Source organism: Odontesthes bonariensis, chromosome 22, assembly GCF_027942865.1.
Source record: "Odontesthes bonariensis isolate fOdoBon6 chromosome 22, fOdoBon6.hap1, whole genome shotgun sequence".
NCBI lineage: Eukaryota > Metazoa > Chordata > Actinopteri > Atheriniformes > Atherinopsidae > Odontesthes > Odontesthes bonariensis.
The window spans coordinates 17,748,848-17,769,439 of NC_134527.1; the positions used below are offsets into that span (position 1 = coordinate 17,748,848).

Below are 20,592 nucleotides of genomic sequence, written 5' to 3' on the forward strand. Positions count from 1 at the left end.
GGATCTATCTTAGGCAAAGTAAAACACAAATACTAAGCCACAACAAAGAAAAAAAAAACAATAACTGACAGAGAAGTAGCAGCCCAGTTTCACAAGAAAACATATAATAGGTACAATTTGTCCATATCAAAAACATTTTAAAATAAAGGTCCAGAAATTGTAAGACAACTATGTATTTATTAATATCGAACTAATATTTATTATTTAATTATTTATCAATGTATGTATTTATTCATTCTAATAATCAATAACTTATTCATTTTTTTCGCCACTTTTAAGAAAGTGGAAAGGGGGAAACTCCTTGGACAATATTGGCTCAGATGGGATTTGAACTTGGCTCGTGGCATGACAGAGTCCACTGTGTTGTGCCACTGATCTCAAGTGTATGAACATGTTATGGTTCTGGAAAATAATTTTTATTACAATTTTATGTAAAATATATATGCAGTTTGCAAAGTAAAATATGTTTTAACGTTAATTTGATTATCTAGGAGACTTGAAAATGAAGTAAAATCTAGAGGATGCACAAATGTTTTATGTAATGCAAAACACAATCTTGATATTTTAAAAGGTGGGTGTACAATTTTGAGCCAGTAAGTGTTATAATCTTACAATTTTTGAACCTTTGTTGTAACGATTGTATGTTTCTTGCTGTGGACCAACATTTTCGAGTAAGACTGCTTTGGATGTACATACTGGCTGCAAGCTGAACCACTGATTCAGGACCACATTCATATAATGTCACTATAAAAGTCTAACAATAGTTTTTAAATCTTGTAATCTTATTGTTCTGGTTAGTAGATGAAAACAAATCACCAAGCATTAGAGCCTCTTTGTGGACTAGAAGGTGGCTTCATTGATAAAGCCAAAAATAATGAAGTGAGAAGGTGAGGCTTAATTATGATGACGAGTTGCTTGGGTTGGCAGTGTATCAGTCATGTAAGTGACAATATAAACTACAAATCACTTCAGGATAAATATAATTTTCCCCCCTCTGAAATAAAATAGAGTCAGCCATGAAATTGATTGTAGAATTTTCTATTTTTGTGTCACAGTGTGAGGAAGCAATAGTTAAACAGCAATAGTTTGAAAACCTTTAAATTGATTCCACTCACCAACAGGAAGATAATAGGCAGATAATAGTCAACAACTAAATCAAGATATGAGTTTCTTTTTTAATATAATAGAAAAAGAGAAGCTATATTTATTCAGTTACCTTCATCATCTGAATTTGTGTGTGAGCATTGAATTCACATGTTAAAAAAGCTAAAAGTATTCTTGGGCACTAACTTTACTTCATCATTTCTCAACTCGGTAATCCTACAATGTTACAATTGTTAGTCGTTAGAGATTTTACATAAACGTTGATATGTTTCAAATTCTGTTATCCAGATAGGCACAGCATAAAGACATAATATTTCTGGGAGTAACAAATGAGATTACCCGAATCAAGTGTAATCTCATTGGTTAGTCCCTGTGATACCAGATCTTAAAAGATGCACAATAGTATCTGTGACATTAACTGTTCAAAGTAATCCTCATTATACGCTTACACCCTAGTCACTAAATGTTTTTCCAACTCGAATGTGACATGGCTGTAGAGTAGTGAAACAGCGTGCCAAAGTTTTACTCTAGAATTAGAGCGAATTTATCACATTTACAAAAGGAAGTGTGAGTGTGCAACATCAGGGTCAGTATAGGCATTTATTCCAGTTTGTTACATACATGTGCCCCTTTTTCAACTGAAAAAAGTCTCTGTATCTTTGTCATCCTATATTCTAACAATTTCCTGTCAATGCTGAGTTCATCCTCGCTTAACATTTATTCTCTAGAATTTTTGATGATCAGAAAATAGCTGATGTTACTGATCAGGGTGGTACCTGATGCTTGTGGGAACCTTACTTATGGCCCTGTTCTTTGTTTCTCTTGTGCTGTGTTGATTTTGAAATAGTCTGATATGGGGCGGGGTGCTGCTCATACCCAGGAGTGCAGATGAGTGGAAATAGGACCAGACACACATGCATGTGAGGTTAGATTCCATCCACTCGCTGGCTTCCAGTGGAGGGGTCAACACCAAACCAACTAGGGGGCGACCTGACTCCCTCCTGGTCAGCGACATGCACTGCCTTCCAATTAATCCAATCACAAAATGCTACTTTGGTTCTTTTGAAGGATTAATGCTGGTTACAACAAAATGGTATTTAATGTTATTTAAGACAAAGAGACAAAAGTAAATAAACAACAACAAAAAATTAAATAAAACAAGAAGCATACTGGTCATGCAGCACAAGATGGTACACACAATGCTTTTATGATAAAAGACGGCAAACAAATAATGATAAAGACAAGACACACAAGGCACAATGTCAGGCAAGAGATACGACCAATCAGAGAGGAGGGAGATGAAAATCTTACCAATACGGTCCAATCGGTCAATGGCAACAGTTTCAAAAGCACGACGCATCATGGGGTACTCTTCTAGCACCTCATTAAAATGGTCAACCGAGAGGGAGAAGAGTCGACAATAGGTGTCTGCACGCACACTGGCTGTTCGCCTGCCTTTGGTGAGCAGACAGATCTCTGTATGGAAGAGACACAGAGAGACAAAAGGAAACACATCAAGAAACAGCGGTAGCAGTGGATAGCACAGAAGGCCATGATGAAAATCATCCCAGTAATTACTATAACTATTATCATATAGATGAACTGTAAGTACAAAGGGTTTGGAAGTAGGAGAGCTAATGTGAATGTGAATAAAATGAGAGGCCCATAAGCAGTGTTGTCAAATCCATCACAGAATTCATCATTCTAGATGGCTAATAGTCCCATAATATGATACAGTGCTCGGGTTTACCGTCAGGCATCACTGCACTGCTGCATCAATGCAATTCAGCAGTTCTAATATGTAATGTGTAATCAAACAGGGATACGGTTTCACAGCATCCCTGTATTACTGTTCCAGACATGAAGAGATGCCAAGACAGAAGTAGAGCAATACTTCAGCAATGTCTAAATTAACTCTGTACTCCCCATCATTGAACTGAATTAGATTACAGATTACACCTGACTGTAATAAACACTCTGGAGGCACAACACTAAAACACCTAACCTTCCCCAGCTTTCTATAACCTGTCTTTTGGCAGAAGCCCTAAAGTCATTCTTCTCTTCAAATAGTTTGTGGCTAGATGACAGCATGCTGCATCACAAGAAGCTTGCCTCGACAGTGTGCTTTGAAAAAAAAAAAAAAAAGATAAGAAAAGAAAAGAAAAGAAAAGAAAAGAAAAGGAAAAAAAACCCCTGCTCGATCTGCTTGGCTCACTCAATATTCTCTCTTATTTTGAATAACCTGAAGTGTTTTCTTTTAGAATAAAATAAAACTAACTACTGTATGCTGAATACATTTAACTAAAAGAAATCGTTTAAAATCCACATGGTCAAGGATTGATGTTTTTTACATTGACTGTTCAAATACATCTTCAGCAAATGTCCTGCGTCTAAAATCCCACTGCTGTAAAATTACAGAGATATTAGAGGCATTTGAAGTATTACCCTGCAGGCCTGACAACAGCTCCATGTGAGTGATGGATCATTGGTCATGCACACCACATTGAAGCATAGTGTCTTATTGAGCTACCAGTGAAGAAAAGACTGTGGGCTCTGTGGTATATCTACATCCAACTTTTACAGAGCCTGCTCATCGAGAGTCAAGTTCTATCCAACCCTTGTCTATTTCACTTGATCTCGCCTCCACTTTTTCCTCTCTTTATCTTAAAGCTGCTTAACCTCCACCCACATTTGTACTTGTGTGCATTCTACTGCATAACTTCCCTCTACACGGTTAAATGTTAACTTGTTATGGTGCGATCTTTCTGGGCCCTGCCATGAGCTGTCATGAAAATAGAGCACGGAGTGTGCAAGATGTGCGAGCAACACTCTCAAGCTGTGGGTGTGAAGAACGTGTTAGTGTTGCTGTAATGGAAAAGCACCCTTTACAGCGAGCGGTACCTCTGCTAACACAAAGTGATGCACAGAAAAGAGAGAGCGGCAGAAAAATGCATCCGGTTGCTTGTTATTTCAGAAATGGGGGAGAATTAGGACCAATAGAAAGACAGACAGTCCGTGGTTGGTCTGTATTAATATCAACATGCTGTTCTGCCAATAAGCCTGGATAACACACCCTGTGGCAACATCCAGAGGTAAATGTGGTACTCATCTAGAAAGGTGGGGCAAGCAGCAGTGGGTGAGCTGAAAATAACGTACCGATGACATGCATACAGTTTAAAAAGGTGTAAAATCTTTATAAGCTTTGGGTGTTTGTACAGCTGTATACCCATTGCCCGTACTTTCAATGCAGTTTCAATGCAATAGTCACACCCCTCTGTGCTCATTGCTTCATATTTAGGAAGGTATCAATCTTCTCACGGAGCCCTTTACAAGAAAACCAATAAGTATATCGCTCAAATTTGACTGTATTTTTTCTACTTTTAATAACTTTAAGAAGTAAAACTGGGTCATTTCATATTAACTCAACCAGTTCCTTACTCAAATATCTGATTTTCTTCTTTTTTTCTGATGGAGGATGAATCTATCTGACCCAGAAATTCCTAAAATTAGATCCATAGTAGAATTATTAATAAAGTTATAGCAGCTTTTGAAGGGGTGCATCAGATTTGCACCTCTATCTAGGCAACTAAGAAAAATGGCTTTGGAAAAAAAAATGGATTCACCTCGGAATAAGACTGAGATTAGTGAATTAAATGTATGTATTTAAGAAGAGTTTGAGGATTGATCTAAGAGATCCCACTTTTGCTGTCTTGCTTTGCCACAAACTTGACTGGATATCTGTGTAGTTTTCATCCTCATATATATTTTTTTTAAACTCACAGAAACTGGACTATAAAGATGACTCCAGAGTTTAAATGTCACATTTTGCACATTTTCAAACAAACAAAATGCAAATAAATAAATGCAAAAATAGATACATAAAAAAGATGCATTACAATGGAAATAAATCCAGTGTAAAAATTATTTTAAAAATAGAAAGCTTTATGATATAAACTAGTGACATTCCTTAAAGAAGTTTACTTTTGCAGCTACAATAATAGGCTCAGGAAAAGCTGGATCACCTTAAAATGACCCTTTAGAAATTTGTAAAATCTGTTCTAGCAAGAAAAAGAAGAACACTACAAACACTACTGTCCGTTCTCTGCTGAGGTCGGAGAACAGCGTGTAGTTGACACCTAGGCGATGCAAAACATGACACTGACACGGTATCCTTTAGTGGACCTGCAGATCTATTACACACCTTGGGATCACTCTGGGGTGACTTATGTCCACTGTTCTAACGCTGTGTACTGTATGCATACATGTTCAGCTGGCTGTTTATGTGTTGTCTTGGCTTTAATATTCATGCCAAGATACGGGGAATGTCCCACACAAAACCTTAGAAAATATTTAGTTCATAGTTTTGACAATATGAACCCATCATTTGTCATAAATTAAAAAATCTTTTTATTTTTTTTTTTAAACCTTCAGCAAACCATCTATTAACCACACCAGGAATAGACTCTTAAACTACTCAGAAATATCAGCCCCGTCAAGTGGAAAACCTCGGTGCATCTCAAGGTGTGTTTGTGCGTATGTGTATGTCAGGGCCTTGTTATCACTTCTCATGATGCGCTTTGACACTTGTCTGTTGCCTTGTCACAAAGCATCAACGTTGACCCCTGGAGCATTGTGGATAATTTGCCATCACGTCATGTGTCACACACTCTCATGGCAACCACTTCCCCTCCCTCCCCAAGACGACGGGGACTGAGGAGAGTTAGTCTCATATGACTAAGACTTTCAAGCCCAAAAGGTATTCTCCTCCGCTGTCTGTCATTGTCTTAGCATTATATTCTAACAGTCCTGAAGCCAAACAGCGACTTCAGTGCAGAGCTGTGTAATACTAATATGTAATCCTATCCTCTCAAGCCCAGGAGTGATATCACTTTAGTATGCAGGTGTGTTACTGACCATGGCTGACGGTGCTTTATGTCCTACTGTCCTCATAGATGTCCTACTAATTACTATGCTAATAGTTTCTTACCGTATGGCTTGGCTCAGTTTTGTTACTGCCCTCCCTCTACCTATTTCTTTCTCAGCCCTCGTCTGATTTTCATTCTAGCCCCAGATTGCCCTGGTTGTAAGGCGACAGAGCATCATCTGAGTAAAGAGGGGGGACAGTGATCGTCCTGCATGTTTTACCTTTACATTTAAATGATATCCTAGCATCTGCTGTTATTGCACTTTTAGTTGCACATATGAACTCCTTTTGTGCTGCGAAAACATGATAAACACAGTATTACGAGTCTCTGCACAGAATCAGACCCACCAAAGAGAATACACAAAAGATCTATAGTTTATCTAAAGTTGCTGCCCTTTCTTGGTTTCAAAAATTGTGCTCTTCATTTTTCAGAGGAACAGTGAGCTGAGACGCCTGTTAGTAAAAACGGTTGAGTGCCTTATCTCATTAATCCCCCTTTTCGAAACATGTTTCCATTACACTCCAGGTTCGAGCTGAAATAATGACTCAATTAATTGGCTTTTTGTTTATCAATTGGGCCAATTTTCCAGCATAAACTAAACATTTATAATATCAAGCTTCTTGAGAAAATATTCAATTGTTTTAAGTGAGGATGTGTGCTGTACTTATGAGTTGCCAGTGTCTTACTTGCAGCAGAAATCGGTTCAAGAGCTTTCCGGTTGGAATATCAGAAACAAAGCTGAAGCCAAGATAAAAGCTACTATGAGGGGACCAGCAATTTTCCTGCCATCTAAAATAACTCAAACCTAAAAAATGTCATTGCACGTGAATGCTGTGTCATTTCTGCATTGTGTAGTTTTTATTTCGTCCTACACTTTCTCATCAGCAGGATATCTGTATAGCAATACATGCCACTGCAATATAGTCCGATTTACAACACTGTGTCACAGACCCAGTCCATGTAACTCTTGATATACAATAGGCGCGCAGAGTAAAAATCCACAATATAGTGTTCGTTCAAATGAAACTCAACAACCTTTTTGTGGAGTTGAAAATCTTTTTAGATCTTGAAAATGTCACTTGTTTAATGGCTTCTTTCTGAAAAGGTTTTAGCTCAGCTCTGTCACCAAGATTTGTGCCTGATTTTCCAAACAGAGAGCACTCTGACTGCTGTCATTTATCGATAAGACAGTGCAGTCGATTTAAAAAAATTATAAATGAAAATATGCAATATGTAAATGCGAGGATCCTTGCTCTTGATGGTAAATTAATTCTATATTTTTTTTGTTTTGGTATGGATAAAACTATTTATGGTGTCAAGTAGAAAATACACCACTTGAAAATATGTGAAAAGACCTCAAATGGTCTAGAATTTTTTAATCTAAAGAATTGTAAAGGCTGTCAATTAGCTACACTAGTAAACTATTTACAAGCTGTGATACTTTGCAGAGTAGTGACAATGTAGGGTACATAAACGTTTTCTCTGGGCTGCTTCTTTACTGATTTTTTTGTTATTTTACATCTGTAAAAAGATTCAAAGATATAATTTTCTTTAAATGTTGACCAAGTGTGGAAATATTTGCTGCAGTTGTGAGGGGGAAAGTCGACTCTTTCCTTTTTGATTCACTGTCTGGCTCGCCTGTGAGACACACGCTGCATTCAACAGACACACCAATGTGAAGGTATTCTTAGACTCCTAACCCTCCTCCCATTGAGGGGATGAAATCAAGAGATAAAATATGCAAGAAGCCCTAAAATAGGAAACTTTGCTCTTCTTTCATATAGACACGACGATGTCTGGCTGTGGATTTTGTTAGAGTAAACAATGTGGAATGAAATTACATTTGACATTTTTAAAATGAATGGTATCTGTAATGTCTTGGAGAAGGGATGGGGACCGCGCCGAAAGGAAAAGAGAGAGTGAAAGCACAGCCAAGAAACAGAACGAGGGAATTGCTTTTGACAATACACAGAAGAAACATCTACAGAGGCTGTTCGTGGTTAGTGCCAAGTAAATTCAGCAAGAATGTATAGAGGAGGCGAAGAGTTCATGCATGTGTATGTGTTTGTGAGACTGAGAGTGGGGGAGGGACCTCTGTGTGTCCTAAGGGATGCCTGATCCGTGCCTTGGCCCAATCCAGCAACCAGATGAGACGTTATGTAACCAAAGAAGCTGACTCACGTCCAACACTGGTTAATGAGAATTTACAATACCTTAACTTGCAACAGCATCCAACTATATTACTGTGTAAGCATATATGCATGACTGTGAGTATCATATTTTTTGGCTGGTCGTATCATCATATATTATTTTTTGTTTGCATTTTCATACAAAAACTATCAAAGGTCAATAAAAGCAGTTATTCAGCAGTGATTTTTTTTTTCTCACCTCCAAAGTAAGATCCATCGGTCAGCTTCATCTCTTTGTTGAACTTAGTGATGACACTTGCAACACCGTGCTGAATAAAGTACATCTTTTTCCCCACTGTGCCTTCCCTGATAATGTAGTCATTGGGCTGAAAAACTTCAAACTTCAACTTGCTCAGCATCCCAGTCACAAAGTTGGGGTCCGCATTGGCAAACAGAGGCATGGTGGCCACAAGCTTACGGCAGTTAAAGTTGACAATTTCCTGGTGGAGGAAAAAGGAAAGTGTTTAATGGTACTAATAAAACCATGCCATAAATAATTCACAGAAAAAATGAGCAATGGTTATGTGGTCGGACGAAAACACCCTTACAAATCTTTCTTCTCTGCTGCAGTTATCTGCAAACATAAATGAATTGGGTGCATAGTGCTGATTTAGCCCTCGTGCTTCTGAAGCACTTCCCATTTATATCCTGAGAGGCAACTTTTTGGCACATGAATCAGATCCTGATGAGTTTGCTCACTGGTGCCGGCTGCAGGCCATCGCTCTTGTCTCATCCTGTCCCCTCAGACACAGCAGGAGATTAGGAGCTTGTTGTCTGTTTGTCCACGCATCTCTGTTGCTGTGCAGATGGAAAGCCGAGGCACTTGGCATCTGCAGTGGTGTGTTGTTGACCCCATATGAGATAACTCTCCTCCAGTGACAAGAGGACATAACCAGAAAGATAACCAATCTCTGCAATGTTTGCAGGCTACATGAGGGCAACGCTAAGAATGTTAGCTCAACTTCAGATGTGTTTGTCAGCTAGTGCCATGGGGCTCTGCCCTCAATCATGCACCAGAAATAATTAATTAGATGGTAAGCATTTTTCATACTCAGTTCGGATTCCTCTCGGGAAACAATCTTTGGCTATGCCTATTTAAAGATTTGTCATATGGCAGAGAATAAAAGGCAGGGAGACAGAAGCATTGAAAGGGGTTGCAGAGGACAGAGTGCAGCAAAACAGTCTGGCTGTTAGGCTATATGGTGTCAGCTGTTAACATATTTTATCAGCACAACAAAATGCATAGTATATTTCATATATTTATGTACATTTATATTCATTTTCATATACTTATATATATATGTTCATATATATAAAATTACATTAACCTCATTACAGGCTAAAAGATAGCATTGAGATGCAATTTATCACAATGTGTCTTTTTAATCTGTTTTTTTCAAAGCCACTTTGGCTTCACTTGCAAGCAGGCACAGTTTGGTAAATTCCCTCTTAGCCCCTTTGGGACATTAGGTGCTCTTTAAAAAGAAATCATTGCAAAACAGAGAACTAACTCCAGAACTTTCAGGACACACTAAAGCCTTAATTTCTGTTAACACGCAATCTTTTGTTGCGTGTCTTGATAATGATGGCATCATAATCGCATTAGGCTTAAAAGGGAGATGAACAAAACATAACATCCGCTCTGGAAGGGATATGTGCGCATATGGTGCACCCTGCCTTAAAAGGTCAGCAGTTGGTCTGAGGTCTGACATCCACAAACAACATGGAAGCTGAACCGCAGATTTAATATATCAAACAACAAGGAGATCTCCCTTCAAATGTGGTTGTGTTTGCTTGTGTGTGCGCCAGCTTTCCAGTAAACAAGCAGGAAACATAAAGCACAATGGCTATCAAGAAAACCCATACAAACATCAAAAACAATTTCAGAAAACAACACATCAGTGCAGAAAAACTGTACATTTTAGAAACACATAGACATCTTATCAACATGACAACATTTCACAGAAACAAACAAAATTACTTTTGAATCTTGTTGTGTTTTGTTAAGACGTTGAGTTTGATTAAATGATGTGTTCTCTTTTGTCGTTTTCTGAAATGTCTTGTATTTCTATTTGCCTGTTGTGTTTTCCCCAGTGTCAGGTTTTCCATTTTGTTGCTTTTCTTTGCTCCTCAGAGTCACTATGATGTAATGGCTTCTAGTAGCTAACAATCAGTCCTTGGCACTTGTGTTACATTATCCTTGAATGTAACACTTAAGGTTATTTTTTTCAAGTATCTTGTGCCAGCAGCGGCATAACAACAACAAACTGTTCACTGTGATAGATTGCTTGTCTTAAACAACCAACTGACTTTCATAGTATGTCAAAATAAAAACAAAGCACAGGAATATAGTGAAGACTTGACTATCAGATAATACATCTAATAAAATATACATTAAAAAAGAAAACTTTTTTTATGTTGACTTTTATATAAGATATAAAGGTTGATATGAATATCATAAAATATATTGTTTTTATATTAATCCTGCCTTTAAAATCTTTAAAGCCTCTAAAAATGTTAGTAGAGGACAGATCAGGGATCCCATTAAATCCCATTTTCATTCACTAAAAGAGGTTTTTTATATAAATTCCATGTAGTCTTGATAGCTCAAGCTCACAACAAAACAATTTCTTGCATTTGTCTGAGGCTAAATTTGGAAGGACTTTTGTAAGTTTGCTTTGACTGATTATACAGCAATGGATACCTTGGTTTTGCAAAGTGGAGCTGATTATGCAATATAATTTCCCCTTTGGGATAAATAAAGTATTTTTTCATTTCATTAAATTTCATTAATTTGTTTCCAGATTAGTCTGCACCTCGTGCTTCACATCACAAGGAGTAAACTCTCAGTGACAATTAGGTCAACGCAGGTAACTCAGTCGCAGTCAGCTTACCTGATATAGATCTGATTTTAGTGATGATGTTTTAATTTTGCTGCATCAGCGCATTTCTGAATGCCAAATGACTGATATCCACTGTTTTTATTAACTTCTCGAAACAAAACACATTTTACTTTAAATGCCAATGCAACGTTGGAGCCATTAGTCATGATATGGTGACAAATCTAGCTGCATCTAATTGATTAAGCCACAATTTATTAGTTTTTCTAAAGTGCATCATTGATTTTAGCCTAATAGGATTCAAATAAAGGTAAGTTCATGCACAGAGGCGGGACTTTAAGGCTGGTATTTGTCATGTTGTTTTTTAAAAAGGTGGCCTGAAGGAGGGTAGAATTCGTAAGAAGAAATTAACAAGCTAGTCTTAGTGGAAACGATACCCCGAAAACCAGCAGATCATAGGGCAAAAAGGGCACGTTTGGTTTGTCTTCTGGGCTTCTGTAATAACATCCAACATGGGAGAAGGGTGCTGAAGGCAGCCTGGTGAATCTTTGAATATAACTCCATATTCTAAGTTAGAAACATGACTATTTCTCTGTCAAATTGCACGCTGGAATAGATCACCCCAAATGCTCCAAAGTAGAAATTCAAAAGGTCTTAAGAAGATAAACAGTATTCAAGTTTAGAGGTAGTGTTTTTCAGAAGAGAATGATGTGCTAAACCGCAACTGACACATTTTAACTCGAGTTTTTCACTGAAATGACAGTGTGAACTTGTTTTGCTTGGCTGTGACAAAGTTTGTTTTTACCTGTCAGCTTTTGTTACACAGCGTGCAACAGATTTGAACTTTGCTTGCTAGACAAACTGAACTGAGGCTGTAGAATTTTCTGTGTTAACGCTGTGCTTAGATCCCTACATGCTTTATGAGCGTCTGGATCTGTGCAGCACATTCGACTCTGCCAGGTGACTTAATGGGGCTACATGAGAGATGGTTGTGAGCTCTTATGCTTGCATTGCTGTTTATTCCTCTACTCTCCAGTATCCCTTTGCATAATTATCTATGTAATATGCTGATACATGGCGCTACACCATGACGTAGTCCTTATCTCTGTGAAAAGAAAAGTAATGAGAAGTTTATCTGGAGCTTGTGTGGCTGTTTATCTGTGTAACACTTCAAAATTGCAAATATTATAAATAAATCAGCAATTTTAAAGCTTTTCTAAAAAAATGAATATGAATCTAATTTAACAGATTCTAAGTCTGGGTTCACTCGGGATGTTGAGAAAAAAAAGTCAGTTTTGCTGTTTTTCTGCTTGACCTTATAAGATGAGAGGACAGGTGTTGGTGTTTCAGTTTCACCAACTTCACATTTAAGAGTGCTAAATGATGATTCACTACTTCATCCTCGAGGGAATAAAAAGTCAGACACTGTGTGATGCCAACCTGTCAGAAACTTTTTTTCTGTAGGTTTTTTTTTACCTGTTCTAAAATTGACATCAAAGCCTTCAAATAGAAACTCTTAAGCGTGGATGCTTGAATTCCCTTTATGGTCTGAAGAGAGAAGCTGTCTCACCTCTTTGAGTGGGTCGTTGAGTTCACTGAGGATGTTGTCTTCATCAAAGATTTTGCCTTGGTATCGGTGTTCATAGTAGTCGTGGATTTTCTGCCGCAAGTCTGCAGGAAGTTTGTGGAAGGACATGTATTGCTCCACTTGCTTATACTGGAAGAGACATAGAAAGCACATGCATCAGTTCAAATTGATTAGTAATTACTTTTGCAGTTCTTTGTGTATCAATATGTAGACTGTTAGATGTTTTACGTCTGTCCCATAATCGGTATACATCTGTAAAAAAAAAACAAATCAGTTGTTTTCAATGTAAAGATCCCAACTAAATAGCAAATCTGCACAAAAACTGTGTTCTTCACAGAGCATACATTTGTGTCTCTGTATCGAGGACAAGCTGTGCTCTCACAGTCACAGTGCTATGTCCTGGTTCTGTGTGTGGGGAGGGAGAGGCAGGTGGTGAAGGAAACAAGAACAGGCCCGGAGCTATGTCAGACTAAGGTAGCAGTTGTGATTATCTCACTCATGCAGGAGGTCCAGTCCTAATGTGAACCAGCAAGATATACCTGACATCCAGTAGAGATATAGGAGCTGAGCAGAATAATTAACCAAACGGCAAGCTCCAGTGAAATTCATTCATATTAATCAATTCGCGTTTTTGGTCCATGATTCGTTTTAGTTTGAAAATTGATTATCAGTGTCTGCAAAGATGGTTTTTTTTATGTTTAAGTTAAAATATATATCAAGCACTTTGAAACTACTTCATTATAAATCAACTTCCCTTGCCTACAAACTGATGATGTGTCATAATTTTTCACTTATTTTTCACATGAGGCAATATATGGAACATTTACAAACAATTAAAAGTGAATCATTGTTTTTGTGAGACATAAAATATAGTTATAAACTCAGAAATGCAACAGAAAATAACTAATGGCTGGCTGTAATTTTAGATTAAAGTGGTGGGTAGAAAAATAAACAGGCCTCTAACATGCATAAAATTGAATATCATTTACAACACTTTAAGCAATATCATTGTCTTAATTTTGTTTGCTTGATTCTAGAAAGGATTGTCACGCAAAATTAAGGGTAACTGGGGAAATGTATGCTCTCAGACTTTAATTGGTTTTTCAGTATTTTGGCTTTGTTCACGGTCAGCTGAAAGACAAACAGGGTGATGGGAGTTTGAAGGCTTAATGAACAATTTCACTCCTCAAATCTTGTCCCCAACAACCAGGAGTCAATGAAGCTCTGGTCTTGTGTTGCAGCCTGCGGCTCAGGGGACATTTCAGTGTTAGAAGAAGAATGGATTCAATTAAACACCACCAAATTCCAGAAGAAAACGTGAAAGCTCCTTTAAAAATGCTGTAGAACATGAGGATGACTTGTACAATAGAATGATGATCCCCAATTGAAACATTTGTTGTGTTCAGACCTCAGTAGAGAAGCATGTACAAAGACAGCCAAAAAATCGTGCATAAAGAATGGGGGGGGAGACTTACTTAGCAAGGACAATGCACAGTGTCAAAACTTTTGCTTTGGGTGGATTTCCTTTCTGTCATTTTGAAATTGTAAGATATTGTTTTGTTTTGCTTTGAATATAAAAAAAAATGTGAAGACTAGGCTTTTCTATTTGCGCAACACTACCATGAACAAAAATGTTAGAGTTGTCCTATTTCTGGTATTTAATCAAATCTTTACAGGAGTTGAAACTCTGGCCACACTAACCTGAAGGCAGTATTGATCCATAGGAGAGGGAAAGTGAAAAGGTACTTGAGTTCATCTATTCTGATCAGTCTCAGTTTCCTCATAGATTTGCCATAGTCTAGATGGTGAACACAATCTTCCCATCCAATCCACAGCCCTAACGCTTATTTTCAGGTGAAAATAAAGGGTGGCTCTCACACTCCTTCTGGTAATCATAGTGGAGCAGTAGGGGAGGCCAGCAGCAGCTGTTAGGTTGGTAGTTTCGGCCAGTGGCACACTCTTTGACCAGTGTGATGCAACCAGCCCCACAAAATGAAATTTGTCAGCTGAGACAAGACACTTGCAGGCACAATGCCCCCCTCATTGATTCCACTCCCGGCTGCAGAAAGGTGATAAGGGACCAGGGTTTTGTTTGCGGGAAATTGATTTATATTTGAGTTCAGACAGATGAAGCTGAAGAGTGTCCGCAGTGGCTCAACCAGGCCATTTTGACTTGGTAGTCAAGGTGGGGCAGAGAGGGGCACATTTAGGTTTGATATGTTTTCTTCTGCTTTAATAGGATTTCATAATGACTTATTTCCATTCTCACTTAATTCTCTAAATGACATAAATTTCACATCAATCCTAACTTGTATTTTTTGTCTTGGTTGATTAGTTAATGTCTAATGGAGTAATTTAAATCATTGCCGACTATCCTCCTCATCCCCCTTTCTCATCCATTTTTCAAAATGTCCATCTCTTTCTATTTCTAAAAATAGGACCAAATCAGACCAACATTTGAGCTTGAAAATTTGACAATCCTTTGTAATTTTTTTATATTTCTGCTTAAACATAACTTAAAACATCAAGGGATGTTAATGCAAGTGCTAAAAGTGGATAACAAGAACCAGTATTTGTGCAGAAATTCCGAATCTGCAGAATGACACCACAGCTGTCCTCTGACTCGCAGTGATTCAGCACCATGGCATCACAGCAGGATGTCTTGATATCATGCATACTTTACTGCCTCATTTCCTTCTCTCCCCTCCAAATTTTCCTCTGACTCCTCTCCACTCTGTAGTGTTCACTGTCTTTTTCTTCAACCTTTTAACATTTCTCTCTCAAGCCATATTCCTGTTTATCTCCTCTCATTGCTAATATTTAACAAAAAGGTTTAAAAGATTAATTGAAGAAAAAGGTTTTTGTATCGTGACTTGAACTTGGCAAGAATGATTACCTGCACCAATTTTTCCCATCACACAAACACGCTTTGTCCTCAAATAACTTGTGAGCATACCCCCACATCCATCTTTCCATCCATGTTTCCAACCCCCCAGCTGTGGCAGAGATAGATGTAATGACTAGAGGCTCAGCACCCTGAACTCATCCCTGCTGCTCCTCATCCTGCTCCAGCGATATGCACAGCCATGCAGCAAATCAGCCCTGGATGAACCTGGCTACACACTGGGGCTCTGCTACCACAAAACCGAGCATTCCCAGCCTCAAAGATGTCACTTCAGTGCCTGGGGAGGGGTTGTTTAAAGAAAAAAAGAAAAAGCGATGTAGATTAAGCATATTTCCTGTGAAGCAGATGTACATCACACACTGAACAATAAGACGTCACTAATTCAAACAGCTACTTCAAACCGCTCTCTTGCTTGGTCTGGGCGACTGGTTGTCATTCATTTTTGATGGAACATAGTGGAAAATGGCTCTTGCTGTTCATGACCAATTACATAATTGGTACAATAAATTAGAGACTGAAGAATATTCATTGCACTGATAGCACATTCTTCAACTAGCCTTTCACTTTGTCTTGCTCTTTTTTTTTTTAATATTTTTGATTTTTGAGTAAATCTGATCTGCCATCAGTTCATGTTTTAACCAGCATCTTGGCTAATGAGTGGACCTGATGTTAATTGGTATAAAATTGAGTTTTCACTTTTTCAGATAATTATTCAATTTAATAATTATCACTCCTAGTATTGCAATTAAGCTAACCTCTTTAGCAAAAGTGTGAGCTTGATCAAATGAATTTATTTTTAACATACAATTTACCCTTTTTATGATTAAGCCATTTCTTGAATTGGGAATTCTGGGTGGCTTTGAATTATAAATAAAGCTCTGCTTGAAGCACTTTTGCAAATACACATAAGTTAGTGACTGCAATTACCCAGTAATACCAATTTTGTAATGCCATGTTGAGCAGCTTTGTAAAGCTGTGCCAAAAGCACAGAGGAGTGGTTTCTCTTTTCTCTAGATTGCATCGACCGTGAAGGGAGCTGGCAAGGTCGGGCCATCATACTTGAATAAATTGAAACCATCTAAATGCTTTTATAAGCAAGGTGTAAATTAATGAACTGGTATTTTAGCATGTCCTGTCATAGTCACAGCCAAGGTGACTCTGCTGATGCTGTGACAAGAATTATGGAAACAAACTGTCACAGGATAAATAACGTGTACTTTTTTGTATCTGTCCTGATTTTTGTCAATTTGTATGTTTGTGTATATGCAAGCATGAACACATCAGGGCTCCAACCAGATGATTTGTCTTTTAATTTGCTTTCTAGAAAAAAGGTTATAAACCCAGTGACTCAAATGTCAGGATCTGCTGGTTGTTTTTGTCATACATCATAGTTAGTTGGGTTAATGTTGTAACTAGTGTTGTCTTGATAATTTAATCTGTTTCTGGCTTTTTGTATTTAGAATAGTTTGTTTGTAACAAGTATGAGCAATGAGCTTTCTTTATATCTGATGCATTGATATTTTCCAACTCATTTTGGCTGATGCTGGTTTTGATAGATGCTTATTTTTTTCAATCTAAGAGAAGAGAACAGAACTCTTCCCTGAATTTGACAAAATTAATAGCAAAGGGTATAAATAGCGTACTACTTGGGCATTTTAAAGTTTTTGCATGTCATTTTAAGTGATATAATTACATAATATGCCAAATGGTTGGGTTTTGGTAAAAGTACATGGCAGGGTGTCATGCTGTGACTGTGCATAGCATGAAATGAGATGGAAAACAAGAAAAGCATGTGGAGTAATATCCCACTACATGAACAGGCCTGTTATAGCTACACAATTTCATGAGACCAGGCTGGTACACTGGCAAATGCACACCTCAGATTATATTTTGTTAGAATTCTCTAGATTTATCAGATTCAATTCAATTTCAATTAAAATAAAATATGTCATGATTATTTTCATGTAGCATTTGGAAAAAGAAACAGATACAAATTAAGCAAATAAAAACTAGAATGGAGGAGATGTGAACTTTGCTGATGTTGGTTTGCTATTGGATGAGACTAAGGGACAATTCTTCAAATGTGAAAGCACTCAGAGAATGCTGCATGAAATTTCTGAAAAATCATTTAACCTCTTCCTCTCTGGTACCTCCTGTACAAGGTTTGGTTACATTTGTTATATTAAAGCATGGTACATGCAGATGTGTTACTATGACAAGTAATAAGGTTGAAGTACTTGTTTCAACACATTAAGTGGACATTTAACCGTAACTGTTTCAATAACATCAGTATTACTGATTCATGTGTAGCTGTTATTGTCTTACTAATTCACAGTTTTGACTGGGTTTCAATAGAGTTTTCCAAATCTCACCCTGGCCTGGTTTTAGGGATAAGGAGACTTCGCGTGTTTCATAACTCTTATAAGTGCCTATTACGCAGAGAGCCCAAGGCTGCACAGTCAGCCATTACAGAGCTGACTGAATTTGAAGAAGTTTTTGATGTGGAACTTTAAAGAAAGTTCTTCAAGGGTTGAATAGTTTATTCATTTATTGACATTGCTGCAATATCCTTTTCTAAAACCTGAATAATTCTTTCAGCTCCATCATGTTTTGTATAAACAAACAACATGTTTTGTATAATTGCTCTTTAATTTAACTCATTGCTCTCTGAAAAAACAACATCCCTTGAAAAGTGGCTTATATAAAATATTCCAGCTGTACACTATCTGTGAATCTTTCTGTCTAAGATAACGTCAGTGCTGTTACAGCACAAGTTAATGTTCAAGTCTTCAGCTCTTTGTTTTAATTGTAAGAGTGATCTGACATGACATGACATGTTGTATTTACAACACATGAAATTCAGCAAAATAAAGCAAAGTGTGGGATTTAAAATTGGCTTCTTGCGTGCAAACACAAAGCACATCAGTCATGGCCGGCTGTTCAGGGAAATGCCCAGGCCCCCCCAGCGGGATCACAGATGGTGACCAGGTGAAATGCTGGGTAAGCGCTATCCACGTGAAGAAACAAATGAATTAAATAACTGTAATGATGTAATAGGCACTGAAATGAAAGGAAAGAAAACAATGTGTTCACTGGTGATTGGTCGTGTCATGGACCTCCTCACCCCATTGACCTATGTGATCTGCTTGGGAGGGGGAGAAAACCCTTTTTATAAGTCATCGTCCCAGCTGTTGTGATCTGGGAGAGTTCAACTCATCGGTCCGCAGAGAAACTGAGAGAACAGCGAAGTTAAGTCTAGGATTGTATGCAGTCCCAACGAACTAATCGCTCAGGTTGATATATTCTAAATAGCTTTACTTACCTTGAATCAACATCAAAACATTAATGATTTGGACATTATACCTTGCACTTTCTTTTGAAAAGGATGACTGAAAACAAGTATCATGTAAATCATATAAACTCAATCTCCTTTCAATCTCGAGTATCTTTAGTGTCGCTGCATGATTCTTACCTTCTCTTGGTACTGCCTGCGAGAAGAGTCCAGTGACTGGATAAGAGCTGTAGCATGACCCACAAACATAGCGTAGCACGTGGCACCTACGATCATACTCAGCATGGTGATCCACAGGTCAGACATGCTTACGGGTGCCCGAGCACCATACCCGATGCACAGCATGTGGCTCATGGCTTTGAAGAGGGCATAAGAGTACTGCTTACCCCAGGAAACATTCTGCGAGAACACAGTGAGAGAGAGAAAAATGGAGAGAGGGGTTTGGGGAGAGTTACTTTGATCACTGAACCTTGGTACCAAAAATTGTACCAACATACTTTCCATGTCTCAGAGCTCAGTGCCCTCATTCTATCATTTTACTGATCTCACTTTGCCTGTAATACCACACCTACCAAGGCAATTTGTTCATGGCATGCGTTCCCTTGACATGATTGGTTTATCTTGTGCTCCTGCTCTTAAACTATCCAACAATATCTGTAGTTCGACTCACGAGGTCCTTGTTATGTATTAATGTATCCAGTAAGGTTAAAGTGCAGCCATTCATTATTGGAGAATAACTCAGCCAGTCAACGTTGACAAGGGATACGGTTCACTTAATGAGAATTGCTGACATTAGTCTGCACTTAAAATACTAGCTAAAATAAACTACTGGTTAATTTAATTGATATACAACACTAGTTGAGTATGTCTACAATCTCATGCACCTACCAGCTGCTAGCCCTTGTGGTGCCCTTCTGACCAACCTAATGATGTCATAAACCAGCAGTGTAAACAGTGGGACAAATGGTATCTTTGTATGGTTCTGGAGTATTTTGATGTACAAAACTAAAACAAAACTCAAAACTATGTGTTTGAGTAAACTAGCATATAATTACTCGACCAGAGCTATGCTCAACCATGGTCAGCAGAGCATGTTGGCATTACCCTGCAAGGACCCAGTATTTCAAGAGACCTCAAAACATTTTTTAGATCGCTTTCTATAGTTCCCAATGTCCACAATTTGTTTAAGACAACATGCAGGGCAAGTTTAAGTATAAGTATAATGAAGGATAGGTAGGCGCCTGGTTGTTGATATTTAAGATCTTTCTTTGAATCTTAGCTGGTCTAGTCAGTTTTACGAGGAGGATCCTTACTGCAGAGAAAAGTGATACAGAACACATAAAGAACATTGCACATTTAACCTCAGGGATTGCAACAATATGTCTATTGACTGGGGCAAACTGAAAATTTAAGAGTTTGATATTTATTCAGAAATTATGGAACAGCTTTAAGTGCCAGCAAAAAATCTCAGCCTTTTTAATGTAGAGACTGGCTAGGAATGCTCAGGTGGAAAACTTTTAGGATTTTTACCTCTTTGTCAGGCATTTGTTTTATTATAGGAGAGACGGACTGAAATGCATTTGTCTGGACTTTATTTGAAGAAATGATTGCTGCACATGCCTCTCTGTGATTTAAGGCATTTCTTCTCATCATTGATTGTTACTGCCTATAACAGCTTGGCGTTATGCCTTGGCCTTTAGGCAGTTATTTCCATTTAAAGAAAACATTTTGCCCTCTTACTACGAGAAA

At 37.9% G+C, this 20,592-nt stretch overlaps 1 protein-coding gene across 2 annotated transcripts in view; it reads right to left on the reverse strand.

The window, feature by feature from the left end:
- The window catches only part of hcn1 (hyperpolarization activated cyclic nucleotide-gated potassium channel 1), a 78,147-nt gene that overhangs the window by 15,566 nt on the left and 41,989 nt on the right, over positions 1-20,592 (reverse strand). For both annotated transcript variants that reach the window (XM_075455862.1, XM_075455863.1), the window contains exons 4-7: positions 19,024-19,242; positions 12,629-12,775; positions 8,418-8,658; positions 2,416-2,580 (exon numbers count right to left, since the gene is read on the reverse strand). In XM_075455862.1, coding sequence (XP_075311977.1) covers positions 2,416-2,580; positions 8,418-8,658; positions 12,629-12,775; positions 19,024-19,242 — 772 coding nt within the window. The remainder of the gene's footprint in view (positions 1-2,415; positions 2,581-8,417; positions 8,659-12,628; positions 12,776-19,023; positions 19,243-20,592) is intronic.